Here is a 19,455-nt window from a genome sequence, read left to right on the forward strand (position 1 = left end):
GCTGATCAATGTATATTATGGTGATTGCACTGGCTACAGTATATACCTGGAAAATACAGAAAGCCAGGCTAGAACTGTTACAAACAAACGGAGTTAAACTGTTAACATTGTAGTTTACTCTGTCTAAAATTTTTTTCAAGGAAACTAAACTTCCTGATTTGTAAAATAAAAAACATCACCCACCATTCAACGAATCAAGATTTGAAATGCAATAGTTTACTAAGAAGAGTTGCATACCTGAGCCCTCTCCCCCTCCCTTTAGATGAAGATTCACAGTAAGAAATGAATACATTTTTCACAAAGTCTGAAAAATAGCTTCAAATAAATATTAATCTACTGCAATCGATATATATGAGGAATGGAGAGAGCTGGCAGGAGAGTGGTGACTACAGAACTATATTAAAACAAGGGTTGCAGTTAAAGAAAATCAGGGCGGAAAGCGAGGCAGCAGGCCTGAGGCTCTAATCACAGAACAGAGTGATGGAGATGAACCAATACTGCATGGATTAGCAATGAATTATTCTGAACTGTAATCATATGCCTGCACAGAAGAGAGGCAAAAACTAACCATTGCTCATAAACTGATCTGCTGATTTTGAGAGACAGAGAGAAGAGAGAGAGACAGAGAGAGAGAAAAGGGGTAGGGAGAGAATACTTTCATATGCTAAACTAATTCAGAATAGAAACCTAAAGATGTGGTTACACTTCAAGGAACATTTTTTTACTGTCTGCCACACACTACATAATATAGAGTGTTTAGAGTATAAACTGTAAAGTACTTGGATTCAAACAGGATTAAACCAACCATTTCTTCTAAGATTAGGATGTGATATATCTCCTCCACTCTCCATTCTTCCTTGTCCAATAAAACCATTTTTAGATAACTTTAACATCCCCCCCAATATAAATTTTTAAGCATTTAGTTATAAAGAAGAAACAGCATTCAAGAAATTAACTTCCTTTGGATAATCTGAAAAATTCATATGAAATGAAGGTACGATTGTTAGAACCAATTTTGTTAGGGAGGAAAAAAATCTAAACTGTTGTTAGCAAGAGATTCCTGAGATTCTTATGAACAGACTGTTTAAATGAAGAGCACTTTAATCAGTAGAGGAATCCTCACGTTTCTAATGTCTTGCTGTGCATTCTGCAGGTTATAGTAGCAGCTGGTAGAGGTCATATATCTTTTGTGAGCATCCCAAAAAGGCTCACTGCCAGACTGTTAAATTATGAATAAGCAATGAACAAAAGAATGCAGATACGGTGGTGACAAGATAATCCAAGCAAATTTATCTATGACAAATTTCACAGGATTAACAAATTACATTTACACAGAACAATAAAAATGTGCAAAAAAAATGATGAGCCTACTTTTCCTTACAGCATTAGGAAAACAAAAAAGTCACCAATCCACTGCATACATTTAAATTTAACTTGGTCTAAATAAGACATTTATAATTTGTTCATGATATATTTGTAACATTTTTCCATTTTAGGTAGACATACACAAGCATGGTATGTCTGATACATGTTTTATATATAATTTATGCTATTAACTATATATATGACACATAAAAGCTGTGTATACCATACACAAAAATCTTGTATAACAAAAATTTGCCCCATTCATATATATCAATTAAAATGTATATGTTTTTCAGAAGTAGATTCTGAGGAATAAATATTTGTGGGGGAAAATGCTTCCTCAATCAATGTAATATATACATTAGTTACTAAAATATCTTTATTCATTGAGATCTCCATTTTCTAGAATGAAAGAGATACATCCTGCAGTTTCAATCATTCCATTTGCCCCCACCAAAATACTGCAATGTTTCTGAATAGGTGCTTCTAGATGAAGTTTAGAACTAGCATCCTTTTCTGCACCGTTATAGTAGCAGAAAGGAAAATTCAGATATTTGGGGAAGAGAATACTATTTATAGCTACAGTCACATGCAGATTACCCCTAATCCAATATTAAATTTTTACTTATAATAAAATTATTTTATAAATCTTACAAATGGAAAAGGTCTAGTTTATCAGATGTTAATGAGATACTACTGAAATGACCTATGATTCCATAAAGTGGTCTTAAAATTCTGTTAAGTGTTACTTTACAAAATATGTGATAAAGATTTGTTAAGTTTTAATGTTTTTTACTAGGTTCCCAAGTCAGAGCACTTTAATTCTGCATTAGCATACTGGTAATAATATAATACTGTAATCAGATATAATTTCTTTTAAGATGATCTGATGGCTGCTTTAAAGTTTTAACTTGTTTTTCTCTTATACTTCCTATTGACTTTTGCTTTTCATCCTCAACATTTAGTAAAACATCTCTGTAAATGAGTCCCTTCCAACATTTTATAAGGTAACCTATTCTTTACATAAACAAAAAATTTGCTGAATGTCAAAGTGAATATTTAAGATACACAAGCAAAATACTTATCTTTGCAGCCACAAATACTCAAGCACTGCTTATCTAGTCCTTTCAAGCACTAAAATTTCTACTATATATTTTATTTTTTTAAAGAAACTATTTGGTTGACAGTATTACATCCAAAATGTAACCATTAATGTGGCATGTTTTTCTACTACCCAAAGTCTAGCATACTTTCCACAATAAACAGTGATAGAGTCAGATGCTACAAAGTTTCCTGAAGTATAGTTTTTGTTAAAGAACTGTTATATACTGGACCAACCCTCTAGGGCTCCTGGCATAGAGAAATGAAAATGTTACCAAAGACTGACTTTCCCTTCTTGAAGGTGCTAGGGGTGGGGGTGGGGGGGTGTTGTTTGGGGGGAAGACAAGGACTAAATAATAACTTACCATTTATGTATTTATTGTGGTCCATTTTTAACATGTTATGTTTTTAATTAAATGAGTTAATAGATGTAAAGCCCTTAGAATAGTACTTGTGTATTAGCATATAGTGCTGTATAAATGCTTACTGTCATTATAATGCTACAAAATTTGGCAGGGAGCCAACTTATACAAGCCCTTCTATATTTCAAAAGATAATATCCAGAAATACAGGTAGGTACTAAAGTGTGTCATTCAGAGAGCCTCATGAGGCTGTTTCTACACACCCAGTAGCAAAACTATTACAAAATAAAAACGCCTCAACCGTAATCTTTAGACAAGCTGTGGCACACTCGGAGGCATGGATTACATGAGTAGAAGGCGGCCTTAGGACTTCCTATGCTATAACCAAAGAGCCATATGTAAGTGGCAAGCTGATTCTGAAACCATTCAGCTAAAAATCTGCCCTAAAGTATATACAGCTATGGAGCTTAATCACAAAACTTTTGGAATGTTAGAGGGTACGGTGAGAATACTTTAAATACTTATTCTTTCTCTAACTGTATAAACTGTATAAACACTGTATTTCTCAAATTCTCCAACATCGGATGAAGGACCAAAATAGAAGACTTCACTATCCAGGGTGTAACCAGTCTTTCTGCCATTGGAACTCCTGGCATCAGTTCAGAAATCTCTGACTTTGAAAAGTCCAAAAATGCAGGTCCCTTCACACTGGTATTAAGGTATATTTCTACAGAGACTACATTGCCCGAGTCCACATCAGAGACAAACCTGAAGTCAATCTCTAACTCTACCATCTTCCTTGGGAAAGCAAAGTCTCCATTTTCTCATCCATAAATGGGGACATTAGGACTTCCCTGATAGGACAATAGGGAAACTAATGAGAAATTTACTGTGAAGTATGTAATACAGACTCTGAAACATGGCAGTGTCCGATAATTTTTTTGTTATTATTATCATATATAAGTGATTTCTATTTTTAAATCCTATTAAAACATCTTTTTAAATCTTTGCTATAATTTCAGTGATATTTATATAGCATCTTTTTCTTTCCTCCAAGAACCCCTAATCATTTTACAGTTACTAATTATAATATTTTATAAGTTAAATAACCATCCTCCCAGAAAACTAAGCTAAGAGAAATGAAAAAAAGACAAAGAACCTTATATTTCTATGAACTCTGTACTTCTTACTCTTTTAGAAAAGGGTGTTTTCTGGCTCTCTATATTTGCATATGTGGGGAAAGTCTATAACCAAAGCAACTGCTGTTACAGGGTATATTACTCTGTACTGTCCCTGCCAAAGTTACCATGGTCCGTGGTAGAGGATCAGTAAATAAATCTCAATGAAAGAACCAATCAATAATTACAGTCTAGGGCCAGGAGCACTGTGGGTCATGGTAACATGAGATTTTCATCTTGCTACTCATGATTTTGTACACGCGATCGCAATATTCCAGTTAATTCACCAAAACACTATGCTTTGCAAATGTATACAGACAACAACTTCAAGTATTGTCTAATCTTGTCACTCCCCTCGTCGTTTCAGATACAGTAGCAGTCACTTTATTCTTACTAAGCCATGTCCTGTTTATGCACTGTAGTATTACTAATATTACCACAAATTATTCTAACTATGTAAGGTTCTATCAAACTTAATAGTGCAAACATCCTATTCACACTAATGAGGCCCAGCGCAGTAAAAATACCATTCAGTTACAGTTGGTTTATTACACTGCCCAATGAGGGGAAAAAAGGCCACTATTTACTGTGAAAATACTAACATCATTAAATGCAACAACTGAATTTTCTCATAAATTCTACAAGTTCTTACCCAATTATAGATTTAAATAAAGTTTCACATATTTCATTATATGCAACTTTGGTAGCATTTAAAATTTATAGAGTAATATTTACAACATGAAGCTGTTGTCTGTATTAACTAGTCAACTAAAATTTTTGACATGCCAACTTCTTCACTAAGTTTCAGCCTTACTCAACCTAAGCAATTAAAGACATGTCTATAAAACACCAGAAGTTAGACTAAACCAAATGCAATGCCAAACTTTTTAAAAATCAATTGAAATGATTAGATGCTATGATGTAGAAAAAGTAGCCATGTAAATACAGCATGGGGGCATAATTCTGCTATCTTGTATGCTTAATTTTCTTTAAATCTGTGACATTCTGAATGAAACAGGGATCACAAGAATTGTAGAAAAACAAAAACAGACTATGGTTTACATTTGAGTTATTATTAATAGTAAAGCACTTGAGGAAGTTTATAAAAGAAAGCATTAACAGGAGTGATTTAGAAACTTTTGTAATTATTCCTCATAAATATTCCCAAATACGGAGATCTACAACTTTAAAAATAGCTAAATAAAAGCTACCCTAAGTCTTCCCTGAAAAGTACAGCTTTAAAAAAGTATGTATGTGCATGTGTATAGACAGACAGACAGATAGGCATCTGTCATAGAAAACCTCACCACAGAGCAGGTCCCATTTCAAAAAGATGCAATTTAACATGCCAGTGGATCCCAGACTAAGATCTGGGGCAGAGAAAAAGACTCAAGGGGTTCAAAGAAATTCTGCCATTGCCATAAAATAGCCCCATGACAGTATAGGAGCAATCATGGTATAGAAGAATTACAGGGGAAATCAAAATTCATATCACTAAAATCATCAAACTATTCCTATTTGTGGATTATATTTAAAGTACAATGTATTTCTTACCAATTCATTGCTCTGATACCAACTACACATAACTTTCAGTCATATTTTTAAGAACATATAAAGATATGGGGACCAAAGCCTTACTCATAATGCTATTAGATGATAAAAATACGTCTTGTAACTTAAAAAAACAAAAAACTAAAAGCATCAAATAAGGTTGAATTCAAGTTTGCTTGTTGTAACAATTAAATCTAGTGACTGGTATGTTGCACTTGGAGTAGTTATGTGTCTCTCAATTCATAAATCAGAAATTGGAAATCTGAAAGGATGTTGTAATGTGGAGGTTCCTACGTAATAAAGGTCATTATAACTCCTGGCTCTGGAGCTATACCATCTAATATCCTCTCTGGTGGATCTATGATATGCCCATGCATTACAGTTCTTGTTGACAGTCTGTTGCCTTGGAAATATTTCATTATTTCAGTTTTTCCATTTGTAGACCCTTGGCCTTGTGATATGAAGGCCATCCTATTTCATATTTTCGATTATCATTTAAGCAATCTTGTGGAGCTATTTATATATATAAGCAAGTGTTAGACAACGCATATAATCATTTATCACTCTGTTTAAGCTTACACTGTAAAAAGAAATACCTCCAAAAAAGTCTCCTCTACCACCTCTGCTTTTTAAACCAAATACCCTGTGCTACTGGAATGTGCTTTGCAAACCAGCATGGGCATATCACATGCTTGAGACTTCTCTGCCTAATTTTCTTGGTTATACATCCACATAGCAGAATAACTCTGTGGTAGTGCAATATAATTTGCAGTCCATTGGAGTTTAAAGAAAATCATACAAGTTTATGTACACCAGGTTTTCAACCTGTTTCTTCAGGCCCTAAAACAGCACTTTCTGTATGTATTCAGAGAAATTTAAGGAGTACTAAACAGTAGCCAAAGAAATTATCAAGAACAAGCTTCTTTTTCCAAATTTACTTTCTAAACATTATTATAAGGAAATAACTCTTGTATTATTATACACAGGTTAGACATTTCATAAATAATGAGACGATTCAAAAGATGTATTTTTCTCTATTAGTTTTTGATTATGGATGTATTTGAAAAGCAGTAAAGAATAAAGTGTCCATGAATGCCTCTGTGAAATCAATGATTTGGAAAACATTTTTTAAATAAAGAGGAGGACACAATTTAAAATTATGTCCACAAAAGTCATCTTTTATAAACATGGTTGTGTTTAACTGCTACAGAGAAATAATACTATCAATCAGCAAGTTCTAGACAGAAAGTGCAAATAAAGGTGGAATGACTACTTAGTTGAAGCAAGTAGCTATGAAAAAAATCCCCTCCTGAACAAATCATCTGACTTCCCATTTCTCATTACAAAACCAAATCAACTTACATGTGTAATGTTTACACTTAAAGTGTTAAGAGCATTTAAAACCCTGATAACAAAGTGAACCCTTGGGGCATAAAACAACTGTTTGGATAACGGGCCAAGTTTGCAGTTATTACTGTTTGAAAGGCTTAGTTTATAACTCCTTCCTTCCTCTACTCTACAGTGCTGCTTCTGCCCCCTACCCCATTGTTACTCCTCCTCCCTCTCCCTACAGGTTAAACCTTCTCAGATCCAACCTTTAAAATGACAGCATCCAACCTGAACAAGAAGATGCTATTAAAGGGCATTAAATTAAATACAGTATATCCTCCTACAACTTCAATCAGAATTTCAGACCAAGTGTTATTTAGTTCAGCTCTCAAGTGGAGCAGAATAACAAATCGCACACTTTGATTTACCTTCTTCGAATGCCAAATGGAGACAGGTGATAAAGAACGCACTCATGCACAGGCTATGAAGTTTCCCCTAGAAATTAATTCTATCTTCGAGATTCCTATCTCAGAGAAATTCCCAAAATGGCACACAAATAGACTTCTGCTAGAGAGATTACTGGGGCCATCCCAATAAATACATTTACTACCCACAGAACCCAGAAAGTAGGAAGGAAGGGAGAGGAGGAAAGGGAGGAAGGGAGGGAGGGAGGGAGGGAAGGGGAGAAGGGGGAAAGGAGAAGGGAGGAAGGGGAAATGGGGCAAGGGGGAAGGAAATCTATTATAAACTTATAATTTCAAAAAGCATTCATCACCTTGTTAGATTAAAAAAATGTATTAAAAGCCTTGCATAATGCTCTGAGAAATCATTTTTTTCCACCTAAAAGTGTAAAGTAACATGTGAATTCTTTATAAAACACTCACTTCTTAAGAACTAAATGTTCATTTTAGCTGTATGAGTTGTCAGCTTTTCTGCAGTTTGGGATAATAGTTAACGCTAAACACATTTAACATCTTTAAAAACTGGCTTATGTATGATTTACTCTCAGATACATGATTTTTACAGAATTATCTAGAGTTTAGAAATAGTCAATTATGTATCTACTTAATGTAAGTATTTCCTTAATCCTGACAATTCTGCCTTCCCTATTGTATGAAAGAAACAAGCAAGAGTACAATAGAAGCTTTCTAAATGAATAGACGTCTGAATATCTCCCTATCTTCTTTTGATGTGAGCTATAGGTTAAATACTATGCTGTATCAAAAATAAAACTGTCCATGTACTAATAATTAAATCTTGCAACTAAGCACTTCCTTTTTTTTTCAAGTTCACATACGCCCGTGAGGAAAGTAAACGTCCCTGCTTGGGGGGTGGGGGTGCACATATCTGACTGTATTTGTTTTGCTCATGAATCAATGGGTAACATTTCATACTTCCCACTGAGCCTTCCTCTTTGGAGACAGAGATATTCACTTTGCTCAAACCAATATGCTATATGCAATTAATGTCATTAACGCTGCCAATTAATAGTCAATAGGATTCCAAACAAAGTAGGCTGGATGGACAGCAGGAGGGAAAACCACGTTGGTGGTAGTGGGAGGGGGTGCTCGGTTACTCTGCAAATCTAACAATGCCATTCACGTAGGACGGCTGAGGGTATTTTGAACACAAACTCCCTTTCCCTTTGGCTCTACTAGTTTAACTAACTTCAAACAGACATGCTCCACTGAGCCCCTTGCCTGGATATGCAATTCTCACCAGGAACTTTTTAAAGCACAGATCCCCCAACAGTAACTAGCGGGGCATAGATGCTCCGACTGCTGACACATTTTGAATCTCGCTGTTTGTTTGCTTGTTTGGATTTAAGGGTTTTCTTCTTTATTTTTCTTTTTCCTTCGGGAGGGGGGTGGAGAGGAGGGAAAGATGAGAGCGGAGGGCAGAGGGGGACCCACAAGTTGCCGAAGCGGAGGGCGCAGCGCGGGCGGGAGGCGGCGGCCGCGCTCCTCGCAGCTCCGCCCGGCCTAGTGCTGGGCGCGGGGACGGCCCCTCCGCCTCCCGGCCGGCCTGGCGCGGGCTCGCGCTCCCCGCCCCCGGCCGCCGCCGCCGCCGCCTCCTCCCCTGCGCGCCCGCCCGCCCTCCCCCTCCCCAGCCTCACTCCCTTCCTAGAGAGCAGCTGCCAAGGGACCTGCGGCGGCCCCGGGGATCCCCGGCCCCCGCCCGCCGCGCGCCCTGGCGCACTGCAGCGCCTTCTCCTTTTTGTTTGTTTCTTTTTCTTTTCTTTTTTTCTTTTTTTTTTCTTTTTTTTTTTCTTTTCCTTTTTTTTTTTTTTTTTTTTTTTTGTCAGCGAGTCACTCTATTCGCCGAGCCGAGGAATTGCGACCGCTCGCAGAGCCGGGCGCCGCCGCCGCCGCCAGAGCCCGCTCCTGCCGCAGCGCCGCCGGCGCGGAGCGCGCGGGGACCGGGCGGCGCGGAGCCCCCGACGCGGCCCGCGGCCCGGGAGGCGGCTGCGGAGCGGGGCCCGCCACCTCGGCGGCGGCGGCGGGGGCGGCGGCCCGGCGGCAGGTTCAATAAACAGAAAAGTGTTACCGTTCTCGCCTGGAAGGATCCTGCTGAAAGCTGGGCTTGGTGGGCGCCATCTTCCTGCTATTTTTTTTCCTCTCTTACTTTTTGCCTCGCTCCCCCCTCCCGGGCGGGGGCGTGGGAGGGCGGGGGTGTGCGTGTGCGTGGGCTGGCGGGAGTGAGTGCGGGCGTGCGCGGCGGCGGCGGCCCGGCGGCCGTGCGGTGGCCGTGGCCGTGGCGGCGGCGGCGGCGGCGGCCGTGCTGCCGAGGCGGGGAGGCTACGGAAAAGTAGTGGGGCCGGAGCCGGGCCGGCGGCCGGCCGTCCTCTCGCGCCGCCGGGGCTCCCCGCCGCAGGTCGCCGCCTCCTCCGCCGCCTGCGCCTTCTCCTCCCCCTGCTCGCCCGGCGCCGCCGCCGTCCATGCGCCGCAGAGCGCCCGCGGCCCGGGCCGCCCGGGCTCCCGAGACATGCCCAGCGCGGAGACAGGCGACCGGCGGAGGCGGCGGCGGAGGAGGGGGAGGCGGCGGCGGCGGGGGGAGGCGGCCGCGCGGCCCCGCGGGCAGCCCGGCCCTGGGCCCCGCCGCCTCCGGGTTCTCACCCTCGCGCGCCACCACGCACACGCCCCCGTCAGCCCCGCCGCCACCACCCCGAGCCGGCCCGGTGGCAGGTGGGGCACACACCCTCCCGGCGGGGGGCAGCCCGGGCCTAGGCCGGGAGGGGCGAGGAGGGGAGGGCACGCGGGGGGGGGGCGGGGGGGGTTCCAGCTTGACCGCTGTGAAAGTATTTCTGGGCATTTTCCAGCTGCTTTGCTCCAGAGCGCTCTTTCGCACGCAGACACCCCCCCTTCTCCCCTTCTCTCTCTCTTTCCCTCTCTCCTCCTCTCTCCCTCTCTCTCTCCCTCTCCCTCTCTCTCTCCCTCTCTCTCTCTCTCTGTCTCTCTCTCGTTGGGGGACTGGGAAGCTCGGCTACCGGCGCAACAACGCCACTCAGTTGCAGTTTCGAACACTTCCTTTCTCTGGAGTATCGCAGCCAGGAGGGAAAAAAGAAAGCGAGAGGAGCTGGGAGGCCACAAGAGCTGGCTGGGGCAGGACCCAGTCCCAGGAGTGCCTTCGGGGGCGGCGGAAATAAATGCGGGGGGGGCGTGCGGGCCCAAGCCAGCGAGCCCCGGGAGAGCCCCGTGGGCTGGCGCAGCGGTGCACGGGCACCTTGTGGCTCCGGCGCTGTCAGCAGCGTATCCCAGGCCGGAGCATCTGCATATTCACAAATGTACATATGTGCCGGCCTCAGGGTTCCTAGGTGACTCTCCATGGGTTTAAACGCGGTTAGATACAAACGCCTCTGGACTCGGGTCCTGGTTCCGGAGCCTGGACTGCCGGCCTCTGGGATGTAGCCCCGCCGCCGCCCCATTTTACAGCTCAGCCAGGCCTAGAGAAAGGTTAGCTACTCAGTGCAGGGCCAGCGCTGGGATCTTATTACCTGGGTAGACACTGGTCACACAGCGTTTTCTCCACGAAACCACTCTCAATCGTGTGGGCGGCTTTTTACGCTGAGACTTAGGTCAGTCATGTGTCAACCAGACAAGTAGAAAGGACTCAAAGCATTTCCACTTTTAATGAATGAAAGAGCCTGATGGAATGCATCAGTCCTATGTGAAGCTTTGCATTTTACTTTAAACTGAACAGTGGGGAAAGGCCTGAAGAAGGGGGTCTTCTTCGGTCTCTACGATTCCAGTAAAGTAGGTCTGGGAGTTGGAAACTTCCAAGGAAAACATAAGTGTTTTTCCGTGGCAGAGGTGTTTAATCTGCATGATGGTGTTTAAGTTCTTTTTGGAGTACACTCTACAGGTAGGAGAAAATAAGGATGATTGCAAAATAAACTGGAGTGGAGAGTGTTGTGTACAAGACATACATGGGCTGGCAGAGAAGGGGAAAAGTTGCCAGTTGGAAGTTTTGGCTCTAGGACAGCCAGTCTAGGGCGTTTCTGCCCAGAGATGACAAATGACAGAAGCTTGTGTTTACTTAACAGGCCACTCTTTACTTTAAAAACTCCCATTCCTGTCACTTCCTCACCAGACTCCCCAAAAGTACTTAAAAATTTTCTTTTGGTAAAATGATGTGTCACCATTCACTTAAGCAAACATACCCAAGCCTCCAGGTAGAAACTAAGTCTGCCCTTCAATGCCCCTAAAGCCTGACATGGTGATGTTGGTGACCCACAATTCTGTTGAAGTGTCAGAGGACAGGAGACTCCTGACTCAGATCCTACCTGAAACACCTACCAATAATCTTCTTAGCCCACATGACTCACTCTCCTGCCCCCCAAATTAACTAAAATTAAAGACAGTAACAGGTGTCATCATATCTGAGTAACGAAATCAAAGAAGGCTACATTTTTCACAGCTATCATCTCTTCTGTCAATATAACAGAGCATAAAAAGTGAGGAAGGTTATGATACATCCCAAAGGCTAAAGTTTAGAGTTGCTTATTTTTAAAGCTTTAGTCTTTAGAACTGCAGTGGGATTCAGAGACTTAGTAAGTGGCCCAAATTCAAAGACGAAGGTGGAAAGCACCAGTGCAGCTTTCAGTGTTGGGGTGGCCGACTGCAGGGGACTAACCCTGGGTGCTCCTGACTTGAGGGGAAATTGGCCCCAAGATGGACATGATCTTTATGGTGAATGACAACACTAACACTCAGAGCAAACCTAAAGAATGAAAATTCATGACTGCCCCCACCTCCTTAAGCCCAATTTATGTCTTACAGGTTAGCTCAAGTTCCCCAGAGATCCCTGAAATCATCCAAAGGCCATCTGACATTTTTGACCCCTCACTGCCTACTTCACAGACCATACTATTGTGCCTATTGCCTGCACTTTCTAGTTAAAGTGACCACCAGATACTATTGTCATTTAAATGTTTTATAAATGACAAAAAAACCATACCTGAACCATGAAAAGGAAATATCTAGTTCTTTTCTAGTTCTTTATGTTTAAAAGATTCCCAGATCCTTTGTATTACAGGTTCTTTATATTCACTAAAGTAAAACAAGACTGAAATAATTTAAATTTAAAAATCTCTTTGACAAGGAACAGCCCGTTTTTAAATTATTTTCAAGATTCATTTTTAAACTTCCGACACTACGCAGAGCATATAATGAAGTCATCTACAGAATATTTGCAATACTGGGCATCAACTTGGAAAACACTCAATGTGTTATGCAAAATCTGCTCTGGTCACTGGGCCATTGGTTAGGAGGCACAAAATATGGCAGTGATAGATTATCTTAACCTTTTCAGTTTAAATACTGTTTGTTCAAATCAAAGGTTCTCAAATCAATGAAGTTTGAAATACAAGGTAAAAATAGGAACTGTTATTTGAATTATGCATTGTGTATATTTTAAGTTAAATGCCATTGGCAAACTCTCAGATGTTTAATCGTGTGCAATCTGGGAAACACAAATATTTAATTTCACACTTTCATGTGTTCTTTTTTCTTCCATCTTTTATAAAACTGAGCCCCACAAATAGGGAGCTAACCTTTCATATTACACTGTTAGTTTTTCTCAGCGCATTTTTGTATATTGCATTTTCGATAGAATCTTGCAACATCAAAAGTTGTCCTTAAGGAAAAACTTTAGGGTTCTAAGACTATTTGTGGTGGTAAAATTTTTTTCCCTTTCTTTCCTTTGAATCAAGGAATGTTTACTATCTCAAATGTCACATCTATACTTTTTAAAGAAATCTATAAAAATGTTTAGCAGAAATACAAACAAGTGATACTTTAAAACTTCTTTCTCACTGCTAGCCTAACTTTGTAAAATTTGCTTCCTAACTTGTATCTCTGAATCTTGCGCATTTGCATTATAATACGTTTAAGATGAATACTTAACAGCGCCGAAGAGACTCGGGTTTCATGCTGTAGTTCCCTGTAGTAACAGGTGACATGATAACACTATTGTGTAGAATTGCAAGTCTACAGCTACACGTGAAAATCGTTCCTATTCTGTTTGGAAACAAATGATCAATCAGCCTCCAGTGATCAATTGCCCCCTGGCTGTCCGTCAGCGCGGTTCCGCGCCGGGCAGAGGCATTGAGAAAATTCTGCTGGAAGGGAATGAGGCTCCCAAACTTTGCAACAGCACCTTGTGCGGCGTCTCAGACTTCGCTGCAACTCCTCCGCTACTTGGGGCGGAGGCTCTGGATTTGGGGCCAGGGAGAGGGCAAAGGATGATTTCACTTCGCCAGTGCACTGTACTGCTTTTTAGTCTGGATTTTGAATTCTTTTTTCTTCCTCATCTGTAGAATGAGGGGCAGGCAAAGTGAGCCCTGGCGATGTGCATGTGTTGTAAGACACCAAACAGGAGGCAAAGTGAGTCCCACCCCAGCACCCCGGGGCAGGGGCACTAACCCAGCCCAGGCGGGACTACTCACCGCTGCTGGTAGGAGGTGATGCCCTGGACGTTCTGCGGGGTGCCGTTGGCCGCGGCGCCGGCCCTCCCCATGCCCGCGCCGGCCGGCACCCCCGCGGCCGCCCCGCCGGCCGCCGCGGCCGTCACCTGCACGCTGAAATCCGGAAAGATTCGGATCATCGCCGCGGCTTCGGCCCCCGGGCGCGGCGGCTCTGGGCGAGGGCTGGCGGGGGCTCGGGCTCGGGCTTAGGCTCGGGCGGCGGCAGCAGCAGCAGCGCGAGCAGCGGCGGCGGCAGCAGCGGAGCCAGGCACCAGCCTGCAATCCCATTAGTGAGCCGCGGCCACTGTGCGCGGCGGAGAGGCGCTTTGATGTGCGCGCAGCGGGCTGGGGGGGCCGCGAGCGCGAGGAGGAGGTGCGGGGGGCGTGCGAGGGACTTGCAAACAGCAAAACGTGTCAGGGTGGGGCCTTTTTCCCTTTTGGGGGGCGGTGGTGCTCCCCCCTCTTTCCAGGATGTTGCTCTCACTGGCTGCTCCGGCTGCGCCGCGCGAGCCCAGCTGAGGGAAGAAGGGGAGGGGGTGGCGGAGGAAGGATGCACCGGGAGGCTTGGCGAGGACTTGGCCGGTGCAAGGGAATGACGGGCAGCGGAGGGTGCATTTCTTTCCCGCCCCCCTCTACACACGCACACACACACAGGCACACACGCTGCGCACTTCCGACCCAAAGTGCAAGACTGAGGCGCGCTCTCTCCCCTCCTTTCTCTAGAGAAATAACCACCATCCAGGCAGGCTCTCGCCTCCTGCGGCTTCCAGCAACCTGGAATCCAGCCCGCGTGTGCAGGAATGGGGGCGTAGAGCCTCCCTTCCCAGCCGGGACCCCTCTTTGCCCATCTTCTGCACATCAGGCAGCGCGAGGGTTGCCAAGCGCAAGTTGGGCTCCTGGAGAACTTGATACTTAACGAAGAGGGATGGTGTGCAAAGGCGGAGGGGGAAAAAGAAGCCGCTTTTGTGCAATGGAGAGTTTGTTCCCTTTATTAGAATGGGCTCTTCCCGTTCCTGGTGGGCGGGCGGGTTGGTCCTGGACAAACTTGCGAGGTGGGCTCTGTAGGTCCGGCCGCAGGGATCAGGGTGTACCCCGATGACCCACTTCTATACGCCCCTTTTGACCGATGAAACGAATAAATTAGCGGCCACAATTGAGGCGAACTCTGCAAATTCCAACCACCAGGGAAACAAAAAGAGAAAACACGTGCATTTATTTCCTCGCGTCTCTCAGTTACTTCTCCACATTGTTACATAGTGTTTCTTTAGGGGGGTGAAGAGGGATGCTTGTGGCTTGGGTGCGCCTTTTTAAGTGACGACTTGCACTTCTCACTCAGCTAGTGGGTGGGGGAGAAGAGAGTTGATCGTTACCCCCACCTCCTGCCCTGGACCCCTGTTGTCCCACTTCCTCCTCTTTCTTCCGGCTCGAGAGCCAGGAGAGGACTGGCGGGCGGTGGGCGCAGCCCCCTTCGGGATGCAGGGCTCGGGCTCCTCTCCTCCTGCGCGCGCCACCCTCGCCCCCTTTGCCGGTGTTTCTGGTGCTTTCCCCTTTCTCGTTCTCTCCTCCTTTCCACTCCCGCGCGCCAAGGCCCCAGCCCCGCAGCCGGGGGACGAGTGGCCGCCGTGCCTCCCGCACGAACCCGAGTGGGACCAGGCGAAGCGTGGTGACCGCGGCCGCGCCGCCCCAGCCCTCGGCCAATAGCGCCTCGCCCGGCGAGGCACCTGCTTAACCCTTTGAGCCTGGGGCGCAGCCGGCCCGCCGGGACCCAGAGGGGCAGAAGGATTGGCCAGAAGTTGCCAAGGCCAAGAGTGGCAGAGGCCGCCCAGCCCGGCGTCCCCGCACCGGGTCTAGGGGCCAGACCGCCTGCCCCCGCCGCAGACCCGGACGTGCCCTCCACCCTGATGGCTCTCGGGAAACGGCCAAGCCGCACAAAGGCGAGTCCTTGGCCCGGCGGCGTCCCGCGCCTGCCCGGGCAACCTCTGAACTCCCCGAACCCAAGTCAGTTTCCGGAGGCGCCTCCCGCGCCCGGCAGCCGCGGGGAACGGAGGGAGGGAGCCGGCTCTCGCTGGCCCGGCCCACGGCGCAGCTGCGTTTCCATTTTCCTCTCAAAGAAAATGCTTTGGACGGCAGATAATACCAGGAGATATGAAACTGTTTCGTCCCCCACGTGTTGCACGTAAAAAGAATCGTAATGAGCATCTGGGGCTTGTGCGAGGGATCCCGCAAGTTAGTTGAAGACCTAACCGAGGTCCTGACTCCCTCCTTCCCAGGAAAGGGCCATTTTCTAGCTCAATTTTCTTAGGATTCATTTTGGGGATACTTATTGTTCAGAGGCCAAACGCAAGGTCTTTGGACCGGGATTGAGCGCGGGGGGCGGGGCCGGGGCTGGGCGAAGCCGCCTGGTAAGGATCTGTCACAGAAATGGGTCCTCGTCCCACGCGGAGCACAGGGCTGCGGGGCGTGGCGGGTTGACTTGGATCCCTGCAGGCTGCCCTCCCCACTCGCATGCTCCGGGCGGGATCTGAAGAGATCTCAGATACCACTCAGGCTCTGCGCAGGCTTTCCTGTTGCAAGAAATGGGGGCTCATGCCAATTCTAGAGAAGCCAGGAATGTTTGAGGGGTTGGGAAAAGTTTCCTTCTTTGCATTGGTCAAGGCTGGTGATACTGTAGGCCAAAGGAAGTCCCGTATGTAAATGACTGATGAATGAAGCCAAAATGAACACCAATGCAGGCAGTGGCTTTCTATAAAATAGCATTTGTCTGAATGTTTGACCCATTGTGGTGTGGTGCTGTGCCTGCCACGGATATCTAGGCCAGCCAGTTGTTGGAGGCTTCCAGCAAGTGGTTCCTGCTTCCATGTGTATCTGGACTCAAGCAATGTAATGCAGTACTCCAAGCTAGATCCTGCTGATCCAGGGGCAGTCCCAATGTGCCAAGCCAAAGGCGGTGGGGGCCGGGGGGAGGACCCTCTAAAAGCAAACATTTTAGAAAACTATTTTCCCTTTCAAAGTCTTTCAGCACAATCAGAGTTATATTTATAGACTACCAGTATTACTACTCTTCTTTAGTTGTTGTGATGCCAATTCTATTGCTGGAAGAGGCTAACAATTACATTTTATTCACTACTTATTTTACAGAATAGTTGGTCTGAAATGTGTCACCCTATTTCCCTTCCTTTTGGGGGGCAAATTTTTCTTGGAAGCCCAAAAGACAAAATTGTTCCAATAGAAAGAATATGTGAGATTTGTTGTTAAACATTTAAAATTACATAAGCTGAAGCCTCTTCTACTGTACTTTATACTATTAAAATAGTTTCATGAGCACATTCAACTTCAAAGGTCCAAGCTTCCAATTACCCATATTTAAGAGAATTTTTATAGTTCCTACCCTCCAGAAACTTTCTTTTCTAAAACAAGAATATACAAAATACTCAAAATGCATTTGCACAATAGGTTACCTTCCTGTGCCCATGTTAAGTCTGTTTCCAGGATTTTATTCTTACATGTATAGTTTCAGAAGGTCAGCTTGCATGCATGAGAGACACATTCCTTATTGGATCTGCTTATCTCCATGTTCATTAAGGACCGTAAGCAAAATATAAGTTTATTCTCTCATTAGTAATTCAGATTTCATTACTCTGATCCTTCAGTTAAATTCTTTACGTGCTGGCAGCTGTTTAGAAATATTTTGAAGGTTGCTTTGGCATTCTCCCAACCAAAAGGGCTCCAGTTAGGACTAAACTGTATACTCTCTCATTTTATAGCCCTCCCTCCAAATCTACATTTTAGTGAATGCAGAGATATAGAAAATGATTCTATAATGTTTTAACCCTGAATACACACACACAGCTATCACAATTACATATTTACATCTTTATCCTTGTCGTCAGCATACAAATGTGCCTTTTGCTCATACAATAAAAATATCTATCCTCTGGAAATTCATTTCCATTTACTTAAATTATCTAGCTTTGAATTTTCACTATTTGCTGTCAGAAGCTGCCAATGACAGATTCTGAGGAGACTACAAAGCTTGGTTGTATCTAATTTTTGCTTTACTTTGGTCAGATATTTAGGAGGAAAATAAAATAATACACAGAGGTCAGGATGAAGGAAAGCAAAACAGAAAATAAGTATAATAAAAATATTATATGTAATGAATAAAAGAAATGCTTTACTCTGAAATGTTGGATGTTTTTATTGAAGTGATTATCCTGCAATAAGGGATTTTTTTCCCTATAAAGAAACTCATGCAATAATTTACAGCAATCAGAGTCGTTATCATAGGAAGAGCCATGAGCTAGTATTACAGGTCCCTCCATATCTTGGGAGGGAGATTTTACATTCTGTAAAGGGGTTAAATATTTGATTTAACCAATTTTCCATCTTTGCTCCTTAATCCAAATTGAATTCTAGCTCTTACTGCTAAATTTTCCATGCTATGAATATATCCTCTAGTCCATTCAAAAGCAAAACAATAATGTTGGGGGAAGAAAAAAGGCAACATAAACTTAGCAATATAGTCTTTCTTAATATTCCAGATGAGAAACTAAGAAATTAAGAAAGAAGAACTAATAAATTATTATTTATAATATAGGTATGTCCATATGTAATATAAAAGAAGAGTTCTAAGGATTTTTCATATTAGCACTAATATATCAAACACTGAAATTCTCAAGCTATTATGCCAAACTGACTCTCAGAGGACTTTATAAATATATAGCTAGAAAGAGAAGAGGTTTAGTTAGAAGAGAAGAAAATCTCTTAGCTATATATTTTTTAAACCCAGCAGCAGGCAGTAGGGAAGGAGACATTGTTTAGAAAAATTAGTGTGATTGGAGAAGGGTTTCAGAAGTCCATATAATTATTTTAGTTAAAATATTCACACATTGTAGCACATATTATTCCAAAGCATGTGCAAATTAATATAATCTAACTAACGGTGAACTTAGATTTAAATGCAAAATAACTACGTTTCATTATATTTAAAAGACAAATTTCTCTTTAAACAAATTAAGGTTGCTTTTGCTTATTTTTTCATGATAGTGAATTTGATTTTGGAGTTGAAAAATATTTCTAATTTTTAGGGAAATGTTTTTAACTCCCTCTGTGATTTTTTGTTTGTTTGTTTTTTTGGTGGTTTTTTTTTGTTTTTTGTTTTTGTTTTTTGGAGGTAGGATCTTGCTGTCATCTAGGCTAGAGTACAGTGGGGTGATTAGTCCTGCATGTTGGTTCTAGTTTGCGTCTTCTATTCCTGTCAGCATAGGTAGAACTTGTGTGGAGCCACTAAAATATGAGTTGGTACCTGTACCACAGATGCAGCAGTCTATGCTGGTTTTTGTTTCAGGGAAAATTATACACCGTACTAACTGGAACTTTCATTTCTGTTTGACTTGTTTCTTCCAAATAGACATGCTCATGTAGTCAGTGGACTCTTTCCTTCACTGAATTTTCTCTTTGATTGGCTGAAGGAATAGCTAATTGCTTTGGATTGAAATATTTTTTCAAAATGAAAACAACCGTGCTACATGAATTTTTACATTAACTTTTCTTTTTTAGTAGGATAACATATTGTATAAACCTAATCACACGGTAAATCAAACAA

The 19,455-nt window shown here is 43.4% G+C and overlaps 1 protein-coding gene across 4 annotated transcripts in view; it reads right to left on the minus strand.

The window, feature by feature from the left end:
- NPAS3 (neuronal PAS domain protein 3) overlaps positions 1-9,899 on the minus strand; it is an 838,777-nt gene extending 828,878 nt beyond the window's left edge. For all 4 annotated transcript variants that reach the window (XM_012773417.3, XM_012773419.3, XM_012773416.3 and 1 more), the window contains exon 1: positions 9,434-9,899. In XM_012773417.3, coding sequence (XP_012628871.1) covers positions 9,434-9,483 — 50 coding nt within the window. In that variant the 5' untranslated portion in view covers positions 9,484-9,899. The remainder of the gene's footprint in view (positions 1-9,433) is intronic.
- Positions 9,900-19,455: the final 9,556 nt, after the last annotated feature.

This window comes from Microcebus murinus, chromosome 6 (genome assembly GCF_040939455.1).
Source record: "Microcebus murinus isolate Inina chromosome 6, M.murinus_Inina_mat1.0, whole genome shotgun sequence".
Classification (NCBI taxonomy): domain Eukaryota; kingdom Metazoa; phylum Chordata; class Mammalia; order Primates; family Cheirogaleidae; genus Microcebus; species Microcebus murinus.